At 38.2% G+C, this 26,213-nt stretch overlaps 1 protein-coding gene across 14 annotated transcripts in view; it reads left to right on the top strand.

The window, feature by feature from the left end:
• LOC101742265 (cytospin-A) overlaps positions 1-26,213 on the top strand; it is a 104,625-nt gene that overhangs the window by 48,814 nt on the left and 29,598 nt on the right. For 8 of the 14 annotated variants that reach the window (XM_038016558.2, XM_062672933.1, XM_038016555.2 and 5 more), the window contains 2 exons: positions 23,057-23,432; positions 24,329-24,484. In XM_038016558.2, coding sequence (XP_037872486.1) covers positions 23,057-23,432; positions 24,329-24,484 — 532 coding nt within the window. Of the gene's footprint in view, positions 1-22,931; positions 23,433-24,328; positions 24,485-26,213 lie in introns of all 14 variants that reach the window. The other 6 variants (XM_038016563.2, XM_038016561.2, XM_038016562.2 and 3 more) reach the window with 1 other exon arrangement.

Raw genomic sequence — 26,213 nt, 5'->3', positions numbered from 1 at the left:
CAGTGGGTTGCGTTTCCGATCCGGTGGTAGATTCTGCGAAGCACTGCTCTTGCTAAAGCTAGTGTTAGCAATGCTCCCAGGTTAGACCACAAAAAAGTATTCGAAAGGTCGGAAAAAGTTTCTTCTTCTTCTTAGTCGAATACTTCATTGCTGAAGGTCGTGTCCTTGAAAGCCCTTCGTGGCTCTTTGTACCCTCAGCTTCCATTTGTTTCGGTTTTCGGCTTCTCTCAGGGCGTTCGCAACAGAGAGTCCAGTGAGCGCAGCTTAATGGCCATAAAAATGTGAGATTAGACCATCAAAGCAGACCCACTGAGAAGATCCGGCGGGAAACTCAGTGGGCTGTGTCTGTGGGAGCATTTGCATTATCCGCTGACCGCATATAAAAAAAACCGCTTGATTTAACCTTAAAAGTAGTTTTAATTTTATACTCCTTGTATTCCTATTCCATAGTATATTTAAAAAAAAAGGTATACCGCGAAAACGGGCTCCTTATGTCATAAAGTAGGTACGTTGCGACGTTGACTTGTTCAAATAAACGCTGGAACAATAATAACACTTGCTTTCGAAACACATAATGGAATTTAAAAATATAATGTAAATTTTTCCCAAACGAAATCCGTTACGTAAAATGGGTATTGCGGAAGTTAATTTGAATGTTCAACAACGTTTGCTGACTTTAAAATCGATTATGTGAACGACTTTTAAAATTGTATTAAACGAAAATTCGCTAATAGCAATATTACGTAAGACTAAAGAAATATCCGATAAGGTTTTTAAATGGTTATAGTGTTTTGTTTATAATCGAATTTTGATTTTGGTTATATAAATAAATGGTAATTTTCATTTCTCCCTCTAATTTCAAATTTGTTTAAGAATAACGGAAAAGTTTTTTTTTTCTCATCACTATCGAATTCATGATTGAATTCTAAACTGATTTCCAAATTGTGCTACATCAACTTTCTTTTCTAATGAATGTGGAAGTTTCTTGAAGTGTCGCTCTAAGGTAAAACTTTGCTCGTCTTTAGACTTTGAGACTAAGTCTCTTGAGATAGTTATCTTTATGGACAGAAGTTTAGAGCATATTTTATGGTAATCCATCTTTCCCGTGTCGTAATACAAATGCTCAAGTTCTTTTGAGAAAATGGTAATATGCATACCTTGCCACTTTTCCAAACTATAAGCTAACTTCATCGGTTTCTTCGACTCCATTGAAATTAAAATTTATTTGAATTGAACAGTCCATCTTGGCTGAGTTTTCAATGTCATCTTTCGCAACCGAATTCAGCTTCAGTATTGAAGTTCGTTTCGGTAAGCAATATTTTATTCCAATTTCACAGGGAACTTTCAGGAATCAGCAGAGAGTGGTATTGTTTTGGGGAAATTTTGGGGGAATTTAAATTCCATTACACGCTTTATCGGATTGTTCGTTCACCAAACTCACCATTCCGTCATCGATTCTCAGTTTAGACTCTTTACAGAATTTTCTAGGATCATAAGAGCCATTTATTATTATAATCTGTGAAGGTTGCCTCCTCATCCGTTCCAACCAACAAGCTAGATTGGATGGAATATTTGTACAAGTGAGACCCAAGGATTTCGTATTATTGTCTCTTATTGTAAGAAACGGCAAGGTCGCACGAATGTTTTAAATTAACTAATTGTTTCGTGTTATTTAATTCGTGTGTCGAAAATATGTGACACAATCGGAATTTAGAATCGCAGGCTCTAATCGGGTCATTGGAAGTATTGATATGTTTCCAAGGTTTCTAAAGCACAGAATGGAACGGGGTATAAATATTTCAAACGGGCAGCCGATGTCATGCATGTAGCGAGTCATGACAAGAAGAACATGTTTGTAACGCATTCTCACAAGCATTCACAGTTCGCTGCCTTTAAGCAATCTAATGACGTCTTTGATGGTGCTGACGGCTACATTTGTAAGACTACCCACCCATCTGAGATAATAAACATATTTACCTATGTGAACGGTTTAAAATAATGTCTATTTATTTATTCGTTATTGTATACAAAAGGAATACTTAGTGATATGTACAAAATGCAAGTTTAAATTAGACGCGAGATTTCTTTCAGCAAAACAAAATAAGAGGAAGTAGGTTTAAGATGGTGAAAAAGGCAACAGCAAAACGGAACAGTAGTGAAACAAAAAGTCAAGTACATATTTGAAAAAAAAACGAATAAAATTCAATAAAAACAAAAACAAAACATAACATGTAAAATAAAATATATGTTAGACACATACAAATACTTAAAAATCTATTCTTTGATGTTGACCAAAATTTTAACTAGAATCATCATTATCCTGCCCTTCTCCCAGTCATCTGGGGTCGGCGCAACATGTTTTCTCCTTCCATAATCCTCTATCATATACCATTTCTTCGCTCACTCCTCCCTTACCATATCGTCTTTCATGCAATCCATCTATTTCTTCTTAGGTCTACCTCTTCCTCTGCTCTGTAGTACTAGTACCTCTGCTACTTGCTTCGGCATTACATATACTAAATGCTAACTAGAATATGAAATCTAAATCAAATGTATGTTTTCATCTATCCGTTATCAATCTCATTGTGACGTATCTTAGTACATTAGCTGTTGACAATCCAGGGTAGGTTTCTGTCATAGGGCCATCAGAGTAGGCCAGATGGCGTGAGAGTAGAGTACAAGAAGTAAGCGATAGTTTATATAGATTCAACGGTAGGCAGCGGCTTGCCTCTGGCCAGGGCATTGCTGACGTCAACGGTAACCATTCACCATCAGATGGGCCGTATGCTCGTCTGCCTAGAAGGGCAATAAAGAAAAGTTACAGCAGAGTGTGATCGGGTTTCACTAGTGCTTGATAAAATCTGGCGTGATTACGGCCGTTGCTGCTTGCAAAGGTTAATATTAGGTAATATTTAATAAAAGCTTCTATAAGCTTTTTTTAAAGCACGAAGTGATAAAGGTAATACTACTTAGTTCAATGCTTAGGTAATGATAAATATGCTCAGGTTCTGATGCTTTTAAAAACGCGGCTCATTTAAAGAGAAGCTTAGAAATCTTCGTGGCTTTTGGTCACGGTAAGATGCCTGGTTCAATCGTATCCAGCGATACGATTATCACGGTACAACACACGGACAACATACTACAAAACAATCAAGCAATCTGTGTTTTGAAAAAGAGATCATATACTTTCGCTTCCAAAATATCAACTGAACGTGCCTCACGAAAACTCGGGGGAAGACTATTCCAAAGATGAGTTGCTGAAACAGTAAAGGAATTTGATTACACGTCCGTACGGATCCATCAGATCCAATAACCTTAGCATTAGACGCTTTCAGCTTTAACACTAGGAGCAGGCTTAGGAACCCCGGTAACCGTACTCGTCGAACACGAAAAAGAGGTCGACTAACTTAATCCATGCATCAGCTCGCTGAGTTTCTCGCCGAATCTTCTCAGCGGGTCGCGATTCCGATCCGGTAGTAGATTCATTCGCGAAGCAGTTGCTCTTGAGTTGCTAGGCCTCCTTCGGAGGCACTCGGGCAGCTGTTAGCAAATCCCACCCCTTCTGGCTGAGCCTTTGCTCGCCCACCTGTCCTGGTGAAACTGGAAAGGCCTCCAGGCCACCAGTAATCATTCAATCATAAAAAAGGAATTTGTGTATAACGCATATCCAATACGCGCAAGTATATGGCATGTAAAGTATTGTATGTGTATTGTATGTTGCATTTCAATATGCTTGTTATTCTCTAAGCTTGCACATGTTAAACATCTGCCGTCGATAACGGAGTACTTAAGTCATCTCGTTTCGACATTGTAATGGTTGCATGCCCTCTTTGTGAGCAAGCGTTTATTGAATTAAGCTTATCTGTTAGTCGTTTTGGGTGGAGTATTCAGTTCTTTAAATTCATCGATAGATTCTTCGACAAAATTGTCGATTAATATCAGAAGGTCGTGACCTTCGTCTGCCCTCTTCAGTATTTTTTATTTATTTACTAGCTGACCCGACAGACTTCGTAGTGCCTCAATCAATAAATAAAAGACCTAAACTTTTGTATAAAATAAACTTAAAACAAACAAAAGGAATCCGTCCGACGGAGTACACATAAAAGTAAAAACAAAATTGTAATTTTTTCATTTAATTCTGTGTATTTTCATATTTATCTACCTTTTAAACCTCTTCTGGACTTCCACAAATAATTCAAGACCAAAAATAGCCAAATCGGTCCAGCCGTTCTCGAGTTTTAGCGAGACTAACGAACAGCAATTCATTTTTATATATATAGATAATATATATAGAAGAAGAAGATAAATTAGTGAGGCAAACATTGAAATGAAAACAAAAAATTTATAACAAGCAACTTCTTGCCTTAGTTTGTAAACGTGCACAAGTTCAATAGAAAAATTCATATGATACTAGCATATACAATCAAACACAATGAATTTAATAAAGACTCAACTGCTTGAATAAAATCATAATTGGTAAATTATCATTAGTCATACGTTGTATTCTTAGTTACGTGCGACCGTTCTTGCATTATTGTTATGTTATTTCTCACGTCCATTTTGATATATATTTTTAAACCAAACCAGTAAATACGTTTTCAAGATCGTCTCGTGAATACATTTCGTGATTGTGTGTTGTATTCTATATTATATATCTCTAGTGAAGCTAAAAAGATTTTTTCGTGGAATTTAATTTTTGTGTGTAAAAGACTAAACACAATTGTAGTTCATTAATTTATTCTAACGTCCGTCTCGTGTAGTGGTAAGTGACATGGTCACTACACTAGGGGGTCGCGGGTTCGAATCCCGCCAAGGGAAGATATTTGTATGATAAATATAAATGTCTTTTCCAGGGTTATGGATGTATATTAAATTTATTTTATGTATGTGTATAATAAAAATGTTACATTTATTTCCGATATCTGGTACCTGTAACACAAGTTCTTTACGAACTTATCACGGGACCAGTTAACGTGGCGTGATTGTTAGTAAACTATTTATATTATATTTATATTATAATATTATTCCTATCGGTCTTAATTATAATAATTTATAAGATAGTAGGAAACGTTGTAAGAAGTTTTTAATCTGATGTTTAAATTATAAACATTAAAAACACATGAATTAAGATACGCAGCACTATAATAATTATTAACGAACTAGCTGAGCCGGCAGAATTCGTAGTGCCTCAATAGATAAAACAAACAAAAGGAATCCGTCCGACGGGAGACACATCAAAGGAAAAACAAAATTGTTATTTTTATTTAATTCCGAGCATTTTCATTTTTATTTTCACCTTTTAATCCTTCTCTGGACATCCACAAATAATTTAAGACCAAAATTAGTCAAATCGGTCCAGGCGTTCTCGAGTTTTAGCGAGACTAACGAACAGCAATTCATTTTTATATATAGAGATAACACATACCTACAGATTTTGTCCTAGAAAACGGGGCGTTTGCAAAATTTCCAAATACATATTTGAAGCACCTTTAGAATTTAACGGGTTTAATCCAAAATTATTATCTTTTGGTAAACGCCAAAAATCTAATTGAAGAATTGTCTTATTTTTTTACGATTATAATTTTTTAAGGTAAGCGCTTGATTTAAGAAGGAAAAAGTACGTTTTTCCTTTTCTGGACTAAAAGAGACTGTTTAGTTTTATTAAAACTCATAGATTACGTCACGTTCATGGGTAGTTTAAAGTATAAAACTCATTTTCTTAAATTTTTTAGATATGTCACTTAAATTCTAAAGGTGCTATATATGTGCCTTCGTGTAATTTGGTGGAGTCAGTATATTTGGCTCACAAATCGCTGATCGGCCTGAAGTTGAACTAGGTTGGGAATATGCTGACCGTGTATATGCTAATCAGGGTACGTAGATAGGTATACCTACCGACAGATGATGAGGTATTTGCAATAGCAGCTCGGGAAGTCAGATTCGTATACGTGTATTTGTGATTAATAGACCCAATAGGCAATTATCGCGTAGATTGAGCAGAATATTACCGAAGATTGGCAGATGATCTAACGGTCCAATCATTAAAAACCCATTGACAATATGAGCTATGTACCGCAAGTACCGCTCGCCTTGAAATGTTAGAGCTATGACGTATTGAATGCATTGAAATAATAGGTGTCATTACCTTCAGACGGAAACAGAAATTGCCGTGGGATAATAAGCAAGACGATGGTACGGTTTGTGGTTTAGTATTTTCCCGACATGTTTTATGAAATAATTCGTCGGGTAATAATATTTATGACAACATTTAGGACTTACCGAATGACTGGTATGTATTAAGTAAAAATTCTATGTGTATTCACTCTATTGGCAAGTGCTTTGTTGGCAACAAAAGCAAGCAATCATATGATTTGACAGACAAAAATCTATCTCATTTTATTGATTCAGTATCAATAGTTTTCTTTTACATTCCGCATCTATAAGATTTTGTGCTGTATTATCAACTGGAAAAGCCTACCAAATTATAATCTCCAATGCTGATAAAACAGGTATTCGTTTTAAGTTTGAAGTATTATAATCATTGTGAATCAAATACGTGAAGTAAGTTCATTGCCTCAAGCTAAAAGGTGTCCCCCGCACACTCGTTAGTCGCAATTGTCCTGTTAGACAATGCGATAGCAATTCATGAGCAAACAATAACGCTGATGCAATTAAACGCGCCGAGTAAGCTGCGATAACTTTACCAAACGTTAAACGGATTGGACACTTTAGTGCTACAATACCCGCTCTAAAAGCTATGACGTTTTATGCCTGATAAGAAGTGCGTTTACTAATGACCGCAGCAGTCTATTAACAATCTATATATTAATACGTGAAGCAAAAACTTTGTATCCCTTTTTACGAAAATTGCGTGGACGGAGGAGTATGAAAATTTCCACACTTATAGAGAATATAGAGAAGAAGTGCACAATGCTAATATTTTTTAAAAGTAATGCACAAAAGATACATTAAATCATTAAAGAAAACATTACACACACTACATACCGTGTATTTGACGCACACACGCATATTGTCAAACTTTTGTTCTTGACGTTTTTTGTCAAATTGAGAATAGATTAAATATTGTTTGTCTTTGTTAATATTTTTTATAGTGTAGTCTTGGCGAAATGTGTGATTATAGAAGTATAAAATACAATCATAATAGTGTATAAACTTGCAATTCCAATTAATTATAGTCGAATTTCGACTACTGCGGGACCTCTAGTATATTGAAATTGATATGAACACGGTTCAGTAAGTGGCGATTCTTAGCTAATAAATAATGTAATTTGATCTAAGCCAAACGCGGTTGCCTCTCGCAGAAAAGCCCCCAATGATAACATTAATATCGACGCTTTGATTACCGTTAATGCATTATGAAGTGCAAAACAAACAGGTTTCGGATGCCAAAATCAAGCCAAAGAGAAAGTATCCCACAGTGTATAGCTACGTCTTTTATTATATTGTTTAATTGTGAGCTTGGAGTTCAACTTTCACAACTTGACTATGGAGCTATGGAATATCTGAATGGCTTTTTTTTAATAGCTTAAATAGACCCATAACTTAATAATTTGGTTAAACTTTTATCATAGACCATATGCAAATCAAATTGCAATTGTATTCGTTCCACCCCTTTATGAGAGAACACGATTGCTTTGCGTGCTCAATAATACTTACCCGTAGCAACTGTTGAGGATTAATCATCTATCTGGTGGTGGTCAAAGGTGTGCCTTATTCCCATGATTTCAAAAGCTGACAATTGGGATTATATTACTAACATTGTTTAAATTCTTTTATTTTTATATATTATAACACTTTGTAATAATAATAATTGTATTCGTTATAACGAAAGACAAAAGATACAGTTGTGTTCCTGGATACCTTTTTTATGCTCTTGTAGGCAGACGTGCTGATGGAGGTAATGGATCGCAGGATTTTACAATACCTACCAGTAGCAATACCTGGAGGAAAATGTTTTAGCAATCCCCAAATTCTTTAGATGTGAAATGACGACAATATGGTAAAGGTTGGGTTTATAAGAATATTTTAACTTTCTCCCATATAAACTAATGGAAATATCTAAGAGTAGGGTTCTTTTGCTTTTTGTCCCGAAGCGCTCATTATTTCTGGTATGGATATCCGTTGCTACAATGCGATTGAGTTTTGTAGTGTTCTTGCTGGCATGGTACCTTGAAAGAACAGTATGAGGTAGATACACGTATATTGCAAATGTTCTGTGATTCTCGCGACAAACCTAGGCCGAAATTCGCTAATAGGTTTTTTTTTTTTTTTTTTTTGTCAGGAGGAAATCGCCGGACTCCCACCCTCCACTGGGATGGAGGATAGGGCATGTCGGAGTCGAACCGACTAAAACCTCCTGTCGCTCAACAACCAACGTCCAACCCTCGCATGAGACAGAACTCATGAAAAGGCAAGGGGAGGAGAGTGAAGCGTTTAGTGCGGAGCACATCTCTCCCATCACCCTCCCCCTCGGGACGCCGGGCCAGCGATCGTCGGCGCCACGACCACCAGCCCTCTCGGTCGGCAGGCTGTCCGAAGCCCGCCTAGATGGCGCCGGTTTGAATTGGTTATCCTACGAAATACCCCGCTGGGTCAGAACCAGCGTGGGTCGAGGATAGCCGGCCTTCCGTCACCCGGATGCTCTTGCGTAAAACGCGTGCAGAGCAGCTTGCACGTCGTCTTCTTAGGCCCCCTTCGCCGGGCCCCAGACCGACATATGAGGGGGACCCGAAACACTTAGAGGGCCAGGGCTAGGGCGAGATCCGCCTCCCTGGCCCCTCGCTAATAGGTAGGCTAGAAGAAATTCTGTATAGGTAAGTTCATGTAATAAATTCGATAAGCGATTTTCCTAAATTCCATTGAAACAATTGTCAATTTAAACACGTACCTACGTGAAAGTGTTACAATGTAAGACCTCTTTGGTAATAGAAAGGACATGTTTTGAATTACATTCTTTTTTTTTCTGTGAATTTCCGTTCTGTCGAGAATTTCAATTGAACACAGGCGCCGCGCCGGAACTTTTTTTGCATAATGTCGGCTTACTTAACACAATTAATACACAATAATATTTTATTACGATTTATTTACATATGGTTTTACGTCCTTTTTTGTATATTTCGGTAATTTTTTTTTTATGATGATAAACTGTTTTTTTTTAGAAATTATATTTAAATACGAATTAAGTACATATTGATAAAATAATGTATTATGAATAATAATTTCCGATCTTACCGACAGAATAATTAAAAAAATATGAACTAGTTAAAGAAATAATCAAAATTATCGATAACGTTGATTATTGAAAACACGAATAAAACAACGTTTTCTGAAAATAAATCGTAGCTAGATCGATTTATCACCCCCGAAATCTCCTGTATACTAAATATTATGAAAATCGTTGGAACCGTTTCGGAGATTCATATTATATGTATATTTTATATACAAGAATTGCTTGGTTAAAGATACTAGTGGCCCCGCAGTAGTCGAAATTCGACTATCATTAATTGAAATTATAATTTTGGACATTATCATGGTTCTATTGTCAATACTTCTATAATCACAGTTATCGCCAAGGCTACATATACTATAGATAAATAATATTAATCTATTCTCTACAATAGTAACAAAAGTTTGACAATAAACGCAGAGTATATACGTGTTGCGTCAAATACATGGTAGTGTGTGTAATGTTTTCTTTAATGATTTAATGAATATTTTATGCATAATTAAAAAAAAAATGCACTCTCTGCACTTCTTCTCTATATTCTTTATAAGTGTGATAAATTTCATATTCCTCCTTCCGCGCAATTTTCGTAAACAGGGGTACAAAGTTTTTGCTTCACGTCTTAATATATAGATAAGATAGATAGGATTTTTTAAAATCGCACGCATACCACCGCGGGAACGGTAAGTACTAGATGTAATAAATTATTTGTGTGCGTATTATTAAGTTCGATCGCTGTGTAGTACAGCGCCGACCTCCGTAGGCCGCGTTGGCCACGGCTGGTCATTCACCCGACTCGGCTCTCTAGCTCGGCCGAGGAATGCTAGCCGTCGGAAACTTGTTTGATCTTTTTGCACTTTTTGGGTTATGCGGTTATGCCACGCGACCTTGTCGTTGTTTAGCCTACAATGCCCAAATTGATGAATATTACTACAATTTTGTATTTTATTTTATTTTATTATCTTCTAAGATAACGCAGCTCATACTGACTGTTTCAAATAAGACTATCATTCTAATGATCATATTATGAACATTATTATAAAAATCTATACTAACTATTGGTATATAAGTAAATATTTTTATGTTAGCTTTTTAAGATATAGCACCGTCCATGCTAGTTTGCTTATTCCTCTCCCTGCACAGTTGCCTGGAAGAGATCGCTTTCAGCGATAAGGCCGCCAATTTTTATATGCTTACTTGCTACCAAGTTTTATATGCTTACTCTGTACATGTGGTGTCCAAATAAAGAGTTATATTATTATTATTATTATTACTTACAGTATAGATTTTTAAATTGCTTAAAGCTGTTTTACAAATAAGATGCGGTTTTCGGTGTACGTAACTCCGAATCTTCGATCAAATTGAACATACTCTGAGAATATATAAAATTATATTGAATTTTGTTGTTAATACGGTACTGTGAATTGATAATACTGTGTCCTGTGCTCACTGTATCGATCTTTTATTTTCTTGATTGTGAGACGTGATTATTGAGTAATCATTACTTACAATCATTACAATGTTCTTGAGTAATCATTACAATCATTACTACCCACTTTGGGTAGGTCATGTTACGTGTCGTAGCTATTTTCGTGGGGTACGAAGGCGGCACTGAAAATTTCGGGAATTAACGAAGTCACACAACATTACTATTTAAAAATGTATTTATTGCTTTTCGAAGTATTCTCCGCGAAATTTGACACATTTTTCTATACGATGGAACCAATCATAGAAGCAACCATTCCATTCGGAAGTTGGGGTCTCCAAAATGGCCGTTTTGTAGGCGTCCACAGCTTCTTCAGGTGATGAAAATCTCTGTCCACGCAATTTATTCTTTATTTTAGGGAAAGTATAGAAATCATTAGGGCTTAGGTCGGGGCTGTACGGCGGATGGTCTAATAATTCTATGTTTTCTTGCTCTAAAAACTCTTTTGTTCTGTGCGCGGTGTGAGAACTCGCATTGTCGTGATGGAGGATGATGCGGCGGCTGCAGTTCTCTTTACGGAGTTCAGAAACGACCTGTGGCAAAAAATGCTAGCATACCATTCTGCATTAACCGTTCTTTGTCCCTCAAGAGGAATAGTCGTAACATGGCCGGTTTTGGAGACAAACGTGGCCACCATTTTTTTTGCAACACTCCGTGAACGAACAATTTTTGTTGGGTTTAACTCATTTTCGAACACCCAAACTCGTGACTGGTTTTTTGTTTCGGGTTCGTACGCGTATATCCAGGATTCGTCACCTGATACAATTTTGTATACAGCATTTGAGGATCCTGCGTGGAATCTTTCGAGAGTTCTGACGAACCAAGTAACGCGAGCCGCTTTTTGCACTTCACAGAGCGAATGCGGTATCCATCGGGAAAACAACTTTTTTACACCTAATTGTTCATGCAAGATTATTGCAATACTCATGCCAATGTCTAAAGTTGCCTGAATTTTGCGGTATGTCACATGTCGATCTTCCTCAATCAGCTTACGCACAGCATCAACGTTTTCTTGGGTGACTGCAGTTTTTGGACGACCTTGACGGGGATCATCACTGAGCTTGACACGTCCACGTTGAAACTCAGCAAACCAGCGATAAATTGTGGTTTTAGATGGGGCTTCATCACCAAATGCAGAAATCATCCGGTCAACACACTGTTTTTGTGTTAAACCACTTCAAAAGTCATAATAAATCATCGCTCTTGAATTTTCTCGAGTCAATTCCATTTTCTCAACGACTAAACAAGTTTGAAAAAACCTCGTGACAAGACCGAGAATCTTTTTTTAAATAAATAAATGGTATTCGATTTTTAAAACCAAGGAGTTTTCAATTATAAAGATTTTAATATGACAGGAACAGTGGAAATATTCCATTCCCGATACTTTTAGTGCAGCCTAGTATCTTGGATCCAGTTCGAATGATAGGTAACTCGTACAACAATAAATGATGTCTCAAGGTGGGATACCACATAAAATATATATAAAAACGGACAAAAGCAATTAAAACTAGTTTTACGTTTAAATCCTAAAGTTTTCGCGAAGCACTCGTGTTGGTGCGTTCCAGTTTGCATGGTGGGGCATCCGTTATACAATACAAATGGGATTTCGACCTCATGTGAGATGAATGCCGTCATTTACTTTTTTTTTTTCCTACCTAGCCTTGAGAGGCTATTTCAGCTTCACCCTAACGTGTGTAGGTGAGCTCACGGGGCTCAAACCGTAGTGTTGCTAACACTGACCCTAGCAAGAGCAATGCTTCGCAGAATCTACCAACGGATCGGAAACGCGACCCACTGAGAAGATCCGGCGAGAAACTCAGTGGGCTGTGTCTATGGGTTAATTCGCTCGTCGAGCCCTTCGTCGCAAGCGACGGGTTCGATGAGGGTGGTGACCGGGACTTTACTGATAACATTGCAGTAAATTAAAAAAGTTTATCGCGTTAGATACATTCATTTTTAGATTTTCAGTTTTTGAAATATGTTTACCGTTTTACCTATTTAAGGACGAAGCGAGATTGTTGTTTTTAGGCCCGTCAAGCATCGGTCACCGTCTTCGTCGATTTCTACGAGCGAACTAACCCATAGACATAGCCAAGTGAGTTTCTCGCCGGATCTTCTAAGTGGGTCGCCGTTCCGATCCGGTGATAGATTCTGCGAAGCTCTTCTATTGCTACGGCTAGCGTAAGGGAATTTGTATCAGGTTTTTTTGAATTTGTATTTATGGCTTTTGTGGTTGGACGAGCTCACAGTCCACCTGGTGTTAAGTGGTGGTAAGTTTTTGCAGTACAACGACTGCCCCACCCTTCAAACCGAAACGCATTACGAAATGCTTCACGGCACAAATAGGCAGGTTTATAGGTCTACCCGAGCGGACTCACAGGACGTCCCACCACCAGTAATGAGCCCGTGACCTCACCCACCCGTCCGGGCATAGTTCCAATAGCCCCTTAGGCTACCAGCAAATAGGTAGAGAAAAATCCGCGAGATTGTGCTGTAAAAATAGTTTCAATAATAATTGTGTTTAAGACTCTATCTATACTTGAGACCTTACAACTTATATCTCAAGGTGGGTGGCGCATTTACGTTGTAGATGTCTATGGGCTCCAGTAACCACTTAACATCAGGTGGGCTGTGAGCTCGTACACTCATCTAAGCAATGAAAAAAAAAAAAAAACGCGAAAACCAAAGGAAATGATGAAATGAATTCGGAGAATGTTCGTATCCAAATATAGAAAGTGAGGCGACCGTATTGTATGGACGACCATTATTAACGGGCAACCTTGAAATTCTAACGGCAGCTGTAGGTATTATAACAACACGTTATGATGTTTTTGATACTAACTGATATATCTTTATACATTTTTTACTAAATTCTCTCGAATATTTATAATGTAAACTTAGATAATGTGATTAGGGATTTTAAGTTATTTCGCCTTTAAATTTAGGGTTGTTTCAGCTGTTTGTGTTATCTTGAAACTATGTCATTATTTAGTGGAAACACGGATTGCGTTATGTCGATACAGGACCTGTTTCCGTATTGTTTCCCGCTTGGTTACTAGTGTAAGCCTTTATATACCATGCGATCGATATCCATCACTGGAATATAGCGAGAGAACACATAGGAACATCTTGATTTTTTGTCATAGATCCTTCATATTGTTACGCGCTGGGGTTCGGGATAAATAAAATTCTACCGAATTACAAATTAACACTGCATTCAACACTTAGAACACTCATCAAACACTTTAAAATTCTCAATTCGCTTCTTCCGCTTCACTTCAGGTGATCCGTTCGCTGTTTCGCTTCGAGTAGTTCTGATTACTCACTGACTGCGTGACTTCCCTGCAACGATTTTATAGCCTATACCACATCCCTAGAATTATTGAGATTATTTCACACATCTCTAGTATTGTGTTTCCGCTATCTGACAATAGGTGGCGTTGCACTTCTCGAGCGTTCTAGGTGCTACTAGATCCTTCGATATTCGTTCGACTATTCGGCGATAGAAGGCGTTACTCTTACCGGCGTAACAATATGTCTCAGTACCGGCATTATCGTTTTAAAATCTGAACAATGTTTCTGTTAATCACGTCCGCACACAATAACAGAACATGAGGGTCCCCTGCAGAATGAATCGTTTATCATCTGTTTGAGTAAAGTGCTTCGGAAATTTTGATTAAAACCAAATCTAGTTTTGGTCAATGGTAATTTCATTTTATTATTTCATTTGTTAATAATAAAAATAGTATGTTTGTGTGTGACGAATGTGGCCCGCTAAATGATTTAATAATACTGCAAATTAATTGCAGTATATAGTTCGTAATAAAGGGTTGTGTTAAAAATTCTACTGTGCGGAACACCATTTAAAGCCATTACGTTACCGCCCTAATTGCTGCCTTGACTTCTGGGGGCCGGGTCTCCTATTTTACCGCGATCGTTCACTATTAAAACCATACCAATACAATTATTGGTATGGTTTACCATCGTACCTCCCGCCTTTAGCATCGCACCGCCCGCCACCGGAGTAGAGTTCATCCATACTACCTGGAGCCATTGCGTTCATCCACAGTGCGTGTCCAGCGATCTTTTTTGCCACGTACCATCCGGCTTTGGAATGAGCTCCCCTCTACGGTGTTTCCCCATACGGTGCTATGACATGTCATCTTCAAACGAGGCATGTGGAGAGTACTTAACGGTAGGCACAGTAGGCAGCGGTTTGGCTCTGCCCCTGGCGTTGCTGAAGTCCATGGTGACGGTAATCATTCATCATCCGGTGGGCCATACGCTAGTCTGCCTTCAAGGACAATTAAAAAAAAAACAAAGTTATACTACCAGAATTCTAAATATGTGTAATGGTTCAGATTCAAAATGATTGCTTAATCGGTCAATAATAAAGTTGTATTTCAATTGTGGTCGAAAATGATTCGGTACTTCAATTAATGTGATAGATGTATCAAAGGTAAATTGCTTATTTGAGAGATAACTCCGTTTGAAATGTTCATGAAACATTATTGTTTGTTTTACGCGGATCGTCAGTACCAATAGTACACCTGGGAAAACATAATGACGCGTTTGTATTAGTTGATTACGATAAACTATTAAAACCAAATTAATTGTAATGTCAAGGATGATCCAACTATTGCGGGGACAACTGTACCCTCGGACTTTTGGTTGCTATGCTGTGGCGTCCACGTCTAGATGGCACAGTCCTAAGATATTCGCATCAAAAAAAAAAAAACATTCGGCTTAAAAAAATAAAAATCTCATCTCTTAAGTTGTAATAAATTCATACTTAGAATGACCGTGAGCTCAGTATAATTATAGACTTCAAGATGTTCGCGTGTATGTATTTCATACTCTAAAGGGTGTTGACAGCGACGTGTAAACGCATTTCAATGTTCTGTGTGCTTAGTGCGAGTTTTTTAATGTTCTCGATAGCGTAAAAGTTGCCCAATTTTGTATGCAGTTGGAACAGCGCCCCTAGCGGTAAACGTAGGCAAACGATCCCATTCCATACACCTCTGGGTCTGCGGAGGGACTTCGGTTCCCTCTGTATTCTGTACCGTATGTTCCATGGGGAGTGCTCTGAGGAATTGTTCGAGATGATACCGGCATCTCGTTTTTACCATCGCACCGCCCGCCACCGGAGTAGAGTTCATCCATACTACCTGGAGCCACTGCGGTCTACCACAGTGCGTTTCCAGAGATCTTTTTTGCCACGTACCATCCGGCTATTGAATGAGCTCCCCCTTCCACGGTGTTTCCCGAGCGCTATGACATGTCCTTCTTCAAACGAGGCTTGTGGAGAGTATTAAGCGGTAGGCAGCGGCTTGGCTCTGGCCCTGGCATTGCTGAAGTCCATGGGCGACGGTAACCACTCACCATCAGGTGGGCCGTATGCTCGTCTGCAAAAAGGGCAATAAAAAAATATACAAATATGAGCTAACTTTTACGCTATCGAGATCATTAAAAAACTCGCACTAAGCACACTGATTAAAAAGAAGCTACTACTAAACGTTGAGAAGACTGGTTTGTGAATGAAAATGTCGCGTCGGCTATAGAGCTCAGTGAAAGCTTTTAGTATGCGAATGTTTTTAAACTGTACAGATAATTTTTTTACAATCATTCCATAGATAATACACATAAATTAGTTATAGATAAGCAACTCAAGCACTCAATAAACAAGTTTACGGGCGTCGACCACTAGATGGCTTCGCTTCGATTAGTTTCTCATTCAATCCTGTAGATGGCACTTATATATTTCATTTATAATGAAGGTTTTTGTAAATTTTCAGAAACCACAGTCAACTTGTCTATAACAAATAAAGACTTGCATGTTTTTTTTTGTGTTTAGTTAAACAATAATTAAATGCCTTAACTTTAACAACATATAAGTTTAGGGGCATCCGCTACAAGATGTCGCTAGCTTCCATACAGAAAAATATTTGTCTTCAAGTATCGCAGTTTTAGAGCCCTGATCATTCTACTGGTAGCAGTAGAAGTAGCAGTAGTTATTTTATATTATGTAAACGGTATATATTTTTATATTGTATGTATATATTTTCTAATTCTTCTAAATTTTCTAATTTTCTAGTAATGTATTTCCAATAGTACACCGCAACAGATCTGCTGTATCTTTTTATCTTTTCCAAAATTTCTGTAAATTAAACGGTTGTCTGGAAGATTCCCTCTCTGTCTCTGTAGATGCTATCAGCCTGTCTATTTCTACTGCGAATTAGGAATGCACTATGGTTTGATGAGCGAGGCAGCCATTCTACCGTTGAACTGAGACTTAGAACTCAAGGAGGGTGGCTGCATTTTCATTGTTGTTGTCTATGGTCTCCGATTACTACCTATCACAAGGCTGGTTCAGACAAAAATCGAAGAAACACCATTATTAGAAAAGAAAACAACATGACTCTACTTACATTCCCGCTAAAAAGTCATCAGTTCCACATTCGATTCTTAAAATATCAAATACTTATTGCCAGTAAATAATCTACATTCAAAAAAGTTTAATTCTATAGAGGATATAATAAATTATGCCTCAAAATTATGAATTTCGTTATTAATTCCTGTAGGGGGCGGTTACTTGTACACTCTCAATTATGTCAGATTAAATCGTATAGATTTAGGTCACGTTTACTTATTATTCAGTACAACATTGACAAGCTTTACGTTCGGTAGCATTATCAAAGAGTTCCTTTACGTTTCCAAATTTGGAGAGCCTGCGTCCGGTGTTGGCGCACGCTTCCCATACAAATACGATTTTAATGTAGACATGAACGCATTACACCGTATACCGTGAACGTGTGTCATACTAACGAATTATTTAATATGGCTACGAAATTTGACTTTAAAATATGGAGGGTAGAATTAAGGAGCGCCATCTGAGTGTATCAAGGACTTTTTGGCGGGAACGCGAGGAGTGAAGTGTGTGATTTGTTTTATTTTGTCTGTTTAGTGTTTCTTCAGGTTTAAATGTGTAATAGTGGTGTTTTATTTATTGTTTGGTATCTGTGAAAGTGCACAAATGTGGGAAAATTAAACAAAGCCGCTGAACGTAACTTCTAGAGATCCTCCAAAATAATAATCCTTCTCGGGATCCTCCAAAAATCCAAAATAAGATCCAAATAGTCCACTGAAAAAGTCAGTAAATGATCACCATTTTACTGAGATTATATTTCATCCTGTATCATCTCATCTTATTTCATTTCTTTTCATTTCATTATATTTCGTTTTCATTTCATTTCATTTCATGCCATGTTTCATATTAATCAACTTCCAATTTCATTTCAAAATATCATTTTTCATATAAAAAAGTTTTCATGAAAATTAAAATAAGACTTGACTAAAGGTCTTACTTACTAGGTCATAAAATCCATTAAAAAAAGAGTGTATTAAAGAGTGTCCGCTGAAAAAAAGCAAATTAAGATGGCGCCATAGTAGCAAATGGAGATTTTACAAACACCGCCATAAACTACCACAATAATTTGCTCTTTACAAGTGGACACTTCTTCAACTTGTCCTCTATATGAGAATGTAGTGTACCTCTAATTTAAAAGCTATAAACAAATTCTATCGCATCGAGATGTTTTGCGAAAAGTTTTTAGTATCATAATTAAAGAAGTCATGGTCACAAGACAAAATGCGAGACAAATTTCATTTATTTGATATACAATATCCAACCTATACGAACACTGATTGGAAGTATTTTTATGAGCAATAGCAACGGCTTATTGAAATTTTTTGTATCATTAATAAATTACATAGTGACAGTTATAATATGTGGTCAATATTTCTTCTGGATTTTGAGTCGCAGACATAAAATTATGTTAGTTAACTAGTTAATTAATTAACGTTTTTTATTGTCATTATATTTACTTTCGACGTATCAAATACTTACAATTTTCTTGTGTATTCTTTTATAAAAGTCGTATTTTTATTAAAAAAAATATCAGCACTTTTACGGTTATAATTTCGCGTTTGTTATTTATATTATTATAGCAGACACGACAGACTTGGTAGTGCCTCAATCGATAAATAAAAGACCTAAACTTTTGTATAAAATAAACTTAAAACAAAAAGAATCCGTCCGACGGGGGACACATCAAAGAAAAAACAAAATTGTTTGTTTTTATATAATTCCGAGTATTTTCATATTTTTTCACCTTTTAAACCTTCTCTGAACTTCCACGAATAATTCAAGACCAAAATTAGCCAAATCGACCAGCCGTTTTCGTGTTTTAGCGAGACTAACGAACAGCAAGTCATTTTTATATATATACATAGATCATTTCTGACGTCCCGAACCTAGAAAGTTTTCGCGTCCTGTGTCAAGTGCCGTCTAATTTATATATGTTTATTATAACACCTGGGATCCTCTTATCGCGAAGATGAGATTACAAGTAATAACTGCCAGAGTTACTGGTCAGGCTCCGAGGTTTAATTGCGTTTCATTTTTGCGCTTGTGTGAAAACTGAAATTATTTGCTTAAGTTCAATCCAATATGGTGTCGGTGAAGTCATATTCTAGGTTTTTATAAGTAAAAGAGTGCAAACGAGCATATGAAATCAACTCGGTGCCAATTCATGACATGACTTAGGATCAAAAGTGAGTCGAGCTTGGAAAAGGTACCATTCAGAACAAAAGCTAGATATAAAATTATATAAAACATTAATAAAATTAAAATTGTCGTTTCTGCGACTCCGTTAAGGGCCAATCGTATGCACATAATTAGAATTGACATAACGATAACAAAGGGTTTGAAATTGAAACAAAAAAAAAAACGAGGATAGTATAGATAGGGGCAGATATAAATGCTATAAAACGTATCCCTTTGATATTAGACATCCCCCTATTTGCGTGTGGGAAGCCGCGGCTTGTGCATTATACTGGGACTTACTGGGTTTAAGTTTTAATCATTCCCGTATACTAAGCGGATCCGGGACTGTATTGTTTAGGTCGAGGTACCTTTGAAGTGGTTTTTGATTAACACTCATGTGTCACAGCTACGCAAGGGGCAGGATGAATTCTGTACTAACGCACGACCTGGTAACACGTTCCGAATTATTCGATTTGCGTTGTAGTATGCAATATTATTTGCCTATTTTAATATTTAACGCCTGATTGGTTCCGTCTGCTTGACATCTAAATTGAGCAAATAAAAACAAGTGATATCTTTCAAATTATACCTGGTTTTGTAGTCTCGTTGGTCGGGCGGTAACCGACTCATTTAATGTGGTTTTATCAAATACATTTGGTATTGGAGTGTTTTTTTTTAATCCTACCTCAGCTGACAAGCCTTGAGAGCTTATGTCAGCGTAACTTAACAAGTGGGTGAGCGCACGGCGCTCAAACCTGACGACGTTGCTAACATTGACCCTAGCAAGAACAGAGTGCTTCGCAGAATCTACCGCCGGAAACGCGACCCACTGAGAAGATCCGGCGAGAAACTCAGTGGGCTGTGTCTGTGGGTTAATTAAATTGCCGAGCCCTTCGTCGCGAGCGACGGGTTCGACGAGAACGATGACCGGGTTAGGGGTGTGTGCTGGTCCTTTATGTTTCTGTTCTGCTTTGTGTTTTTATGATACCCATAACACAAGCGAATGCACAAGCTTTTGGGTATTTAATTTTATGTTTGACTGCTCGTTGAATAGTAGAATTCGAATTACCATGAGAAACGTTTAGAAATTAAACTTTGGCTCTTGCCACATATACACGATCTTCTGTTGGGTTCATATATGTGACAGTTTGTTACTTTCGATATCCTATTACAATTGTAATAATTTTCGGTGTAAACTTGATTAATAATACGTCAGTACAATTAAGGCGACGTAACTAACCCATAGACACAGCCCACCGAGTTTCTCGCCGGATCTTCTCGCGATTCCGATCCGGTGGTAAATTCTGCGAAGCACTTCTAGGGCTCGTGTTAGCAAATTCTCTCAGATTGAGCCGGTGGGCTCACTTACCGACAGCGAGAAGATGGAATCTCTCTTTAAGCTATCAGCGAGTAGGTAGGGAAAAAAAATAGGCCGATGTTATTCAAACTACTGTTTTCCCGATGATCGAAATTCGACCATAATCATTAATGCCTTAAAATTCATTTTACGTTTAACATTAAAACTTTTGTTTTGTAAGCAATCGAGAATCGGTATAAAATAAAATATAAAAAAGAAAATAGTCTTTATTTATTTATATGTATAAATAGCTACGGATGAGTTTATCATTCTTGGTGACCTTAATACCGACCTTTGACTAAATTTAATCCATTTTTTTTAATAGGAACAGTAATGTTAATTTGTCGTACAGCTATATTATGTATTCGCTAAAATATTCCGTTTCCGTAAATGACTCGTCGTTTGTCAATTGACTGAGTTCCATCAGTGATCTTCCAATGTCAAAGCTAAAGATAGAAGTTGAACTTATGGCAAATCATGGTTAACAAGGCGTTTTCTTAGCAATCAAGACGAACAGCCAATTGATATCTTCATTTACGTTTGAATTCGTAGATAATAACTAACAAAAATATCCACTCGCCGCGGATTTTTTTTAGTTTGCAAATTACACATGTTTTATTGGGATGATTACTTAAAGTATCTCAAATATTAATTACAATGTATTTATTGAGAAACACATTGCATGATGTACATAGATCTGTTGCTAACTGGTCAGTCACTCAACTCAGACCTTTTATTTTTTCGTGCTGGGAACCGAACCTCCTACGAGGTCCCGCGTCTAGGGAGCGCGCGGAGTATTTGAGGCTGTACGGTCTATTGCGGACACATTTGCGGACTCCGCAGGTGTTGAGAGCGGACCGCGGGCCCAAGGAATGGAGTTTAGGACACTGCTCACTAAACGACTCCCCTGTACTTTTTCACCCGACGTCCGATGTCCGTCCGCGGTCAGAACCCGGTCAGAGTAGGGTCTTCCCACGGTCAACACTACAACCAGACTTGCGGCACCACCCCGAGGAGGCCTTCTCGATACCCACCCACAGATATTATGTTATGCCTAGTTTTCGAATTCAGTATTTGTGTTAATCACGAAAATTTATTATTATTGTCTGAGCTAATACATCTAGTCAATTAATTTTGTAACATGTTCTTCAATTAGTTGATATCATATTGTTACAAAATTCGTATGTAGTTTAATGTGGCTTCATCAGTAATTTTAACAATAATATTACAAACGCATCATTCCGATGTGTGGTTGTTGCGCAATTTTATTATTTTAGTCAGCACATTATAGAGCACGTGGCTTCGTTAAGTTCTGATGAATCATTTGAGACGACACCTTCATCTTTTTGCTATCGTACCTAGAGTTCGACTATACTTTCTGGAATTGTTGAGTTTATCACAATTCGTTTCCGTGATTTTTTTTTTGCTTAGTTGGTTGCACGAGCTCACAGCCCGCCTGGTGTTAAGTGGTTACTGGAGCTCATAGACATCTACGATGTAAATGCGCCACCCACCTTGAGATATAAGTTCTAAGGTCTCAAGTATAGTCACAACGGCTGCCCCACCCTTCAAACCGAAACGCATTACTGCTTCACGGCAGAAATAGGCGGGGTGGTGGTACCTACCCGCGCGGACTCACAAGAGGTCCTACCACCAGTAAAAAATATCTTTAATGCCACGTGCCATTCGGGCTTAGAATGAACTCCCCTCCGCATTGTTGCACGAGGACATGAGATGTCCTTCTTCAGTTGAGGTTTGGGGAGAGTATAGCAGTAGGAAACTGCTTGGGTGTGGCTCAAGCATACACCATTTAAGCCATATGCTCATTCGCTTACAAAAGCAATGAAAAGACGCGTTTCATTTTACTAATCATATCCCACTGTGACCGCTCCGTGATCGATACGAAAACCGCCCATTATAAAATTACTCTTATCGTACGTTTACGAAAATATAACAGAAACCTACAAAAAGTTTCAATCCAATCGGACAAAAAACGAGCTAGAGAATAATGCCCTAACAAATTACACCAAAAGATTCCTCTTTACATAACTACTTAGATTAGAGAATTACTATAAAAATGTCGGTATCAATAATGATAAAGTAGAAAACATTTGGAAAGTCGTAGCTACGCTCTTTCTCTACGGCTTGTTCGATGTCACAATTATAAGCATTAATTTAAAAAAGCAAAACGTCTGGTCTATTACAATGTCGGAACGCGCCTATTTAATCAACGATTCAGATCGCAGTAACGTGGACAGTGACCGTTGGAACATGATAAAAACGAAACGAATCGATCAGTGATACGAATGCGAACGATGCTATAAGGAACGTCAAGATGATGAAGTTTAAATCGTTGTTCCGTAGAGGACCTAGTCAGGGGAAACAGGAGGCCACGCTGAAAGGAGCTCCTTCAGTGTCCAGCCTCGATTCCAAGCACCACAAAGTAGCGCCAGCAAGAGACAAAGCATTAAAGCTCTTCGGCTCGAAGGAGAAACTGCACAAGGCACACAAAAAGAAGGATCTCGGGAATAATAATGCGGTTCTAGAGGACCCCGAGCTTAGAGAGAGCTTGGAATACGAAGATGGACAGGTCGGAAGGGATTACGGAAGCGCCGAGGAGCTGGGTGGATCGGTAGACGAACGAGGCTCCCAGGAGTACGTTAGCCTGCCGGTCACTTTAAATGCTGACCACATGCCGGGCTTTCCGGACGTGGAGCTCATGCCTGCAGCTCCATCAGAGGTATGTACACGATTTTCTAGAATATACGTTAGCAGAGCAAACTTTTATTGTCTTATGTGGTCATTTAAGTTTGGGAAAAAAAATCAATATTATGATCTCAATACTGGTCAACATATCAGTATCGTGAGTTGAGAAAATCTCAAATTCTATAACAAGGCGTGTTCAAATACGCAATCCGAGTTTTATGAGCGTATTTTCTTTCAGTCAAGTAATTGGCATGGCAAATCCCATATACATGTCAATGATTTGTCGGCTCCTGAGAAATATTTACTTAACACTTATGCACTTATGCAGGCAGATAGCAATTTAACTAACTAAATACGTACATAACTTGTGTTAACGGATGATTTTAACTATCACCACTAGGGGCCACAGTGCTGGTCGCTTAACATGCATTTCAGTTTGAAGGCTTCGATAACCATTATAATATACAAATGAAACTTGCCCATACTCGCATGGGCAGTATGCTCAACCAGCAGTAAATCAAGGTTTGTTATACATATATACCATACGCCGAAGATCGGACTTACTAGTGTAAATTGTTAGGGACCTATGTCCAGCATACGACGACTGTGGGCTTATGACGCTGATGATGATAATAGGATAATACTCAGAGAACGTTGCTATTCATTATTAACCAAATCCCTTACCATTAGGCTTTACCCTTACGCACACGAGAAGAGTTGGGATAGTGCTTTTCTGGGCCAACATCACACAATACCCTTACCTTTGGCTTGATATGACCATGTTCACAAGACAAATGGTGGATTTTTTTTATATCTCACATACGATGTCTGTAGATATGAACCGATATCTGTTCCAATATCTGGTAAATGGTACAATGCGGGGCGACAAAAATCTTGGTCGATTCTTGACCTATCATTTTAACGTTACAGGCATCATTAATATCAGGAGCCCGTGAGATAGAGACACTGAGGAGGGAACTGGAAATAAGCGCAATGGAACGAGCACAGCTACAAGCGAGGGTCGACGAACTCCTCGAGAAGGCCACCGAGGCTGATAGGCTGAGAGCTGAACTGGATAAATTGAAGGTTCGTGGTGTTAAACCTGCGGTCATTGACTTTTAGACGTTTCAGACTGCAGTCGTATTAACATCAAAGAAATGCTTAATGTCTAGCTTAGAGCAATGTATGCGTAACAGTTTCTGATTATTGTTTTTTTTTATTGCTTAGATCGGTGGACGAGCTCACAACCCACCTGATGTTAAGTGGTTACTGGAGCCCATAGACATCCACAATAGAAATAGAGAGGGTGGTGGTACCTACCCGCACGGACTCAAAAGAGGTCCTACCACCAGTAAAAAACGTATTACGCCATTAACTTTTCAATGACTAGTTTGGGCTAATATTTCGCGACTAATAGTTACGGTGATCGGGGAAACATGTTGCTGTCTCATGTCTCACATGGCCATAGGTGGGTGGCAATGACAAGCTAGCAGCATTTTCTTCAGAGATTGCCGATACCGTAGTATTTTTTACGGTATTTCTATCGCTTATTAAATAGAATTAGCGGCACTCATTACCAGAACCAGAACGTATACCCCATGTGAATGCTGCCACTCACTCAGAGACTTCAGGTCCAATTCTCAATGTATTTTGTGTAACGGTTGTTGTCAAACCAGGAACGGATGACTCTGCCCCGCGACAAATATACAGGATAGTGGTTTCGGAAGAAGTTTATCATTAAATGTGAGAGACCGTTAAAATGTTGTGTAATCCCAATAAATAGAGACATATTTGTTGACCTAATGATCTCCTTATCGTATGTGAAAGAAATAAGGGTCAACATTGTCTGGTTTCGTGTGTTTGTTTGTTAGGTAGGTACCGCCGCCCTGTCTATTTCTGCCGTGAAGTAGTAATGCGTTTCGGTTTGTAGGGTGTGGCAGTCGTTACACTGTAAAAACTGAAAGCTCAGAACTCATGTCTCGATATGGGTGGCGGTATTTACATTGTAGGTGTCTATTGGCTCCGGTAACCACTTATCATCAGGTGGGCCGTGAGCTTGTCCACCCATATAAGCAATTAAAAAAAACTTTGTCACTAAGAGCCGTGTATGTCGATGGTGGTACTTTTGAACTGTGTGCTTAGTGTGAGTTTTTTAACATTTCGATCGCGTAAAAGTTAACTCCCATTTGTATGGAGTTGGAACAGCTTCTTTGCCGCTAGGGGCACTGTTCCAATTCCATAGAAGTTCAAGCATTAAGCACAATGTAATGCCCACTGTTCTCTCGCCGGAACTTCTCAGTGAGCTGCGTTTCCGATCCGGTGGTAGATTCTGCGAAGCACGGCTCTTGCTAGGATTCGTGTTAACAACGTCGTCAGGTTTGAACCCCGTGAGCTCACCTACTAGTTAAGGTTACGCTGAAAAAGCCTCTCAAGGCTATCAGCATAGGTAGTTAAAAAAAAAGTGGAACGTTGTAAAAATGCTTAGTAATTTATGAAGATACAATTAAATTCCGGCTGGGTAATCTTTGTTCCGATCGCTACTAAACTTCACAGGATGACCCGTATGTCCAAACTGAAGGTTTCCTGTGAATTTCATCGAAATCGATCCAGCCTTTTCGGAGTATAGTCGTTTCAAGAACATACATATCGACGTTTATACATAGATTTTTTATATACATTTTTTTTTATTGCTTAGATGGGTGGACGGGCTCACAGCCCACCTGGTGTTAAGTGGTTACTGGAGCCCATGGACATCTACAACGTAAATGCGCCACCCACCTTGAGATATAAGTTCTAAGATCTCAGTATAGTTACA

Source organism: Bombyx mori, chromosome 16, assembly GCF_030269925.1.
Source record: "Bombyx mori chromosome 16, ASM3026992v2".
In the NCBI taxonomy this organism is placed as follows: Eukaryota; Metazoa; Arthropoda; class Insecta; order Lepidoptera; family Bombycidae; genus Bombyx; species Bombyx mori.
This window is presented reverse-complemented; position numbering and strand designations above follow the sequence as displayed.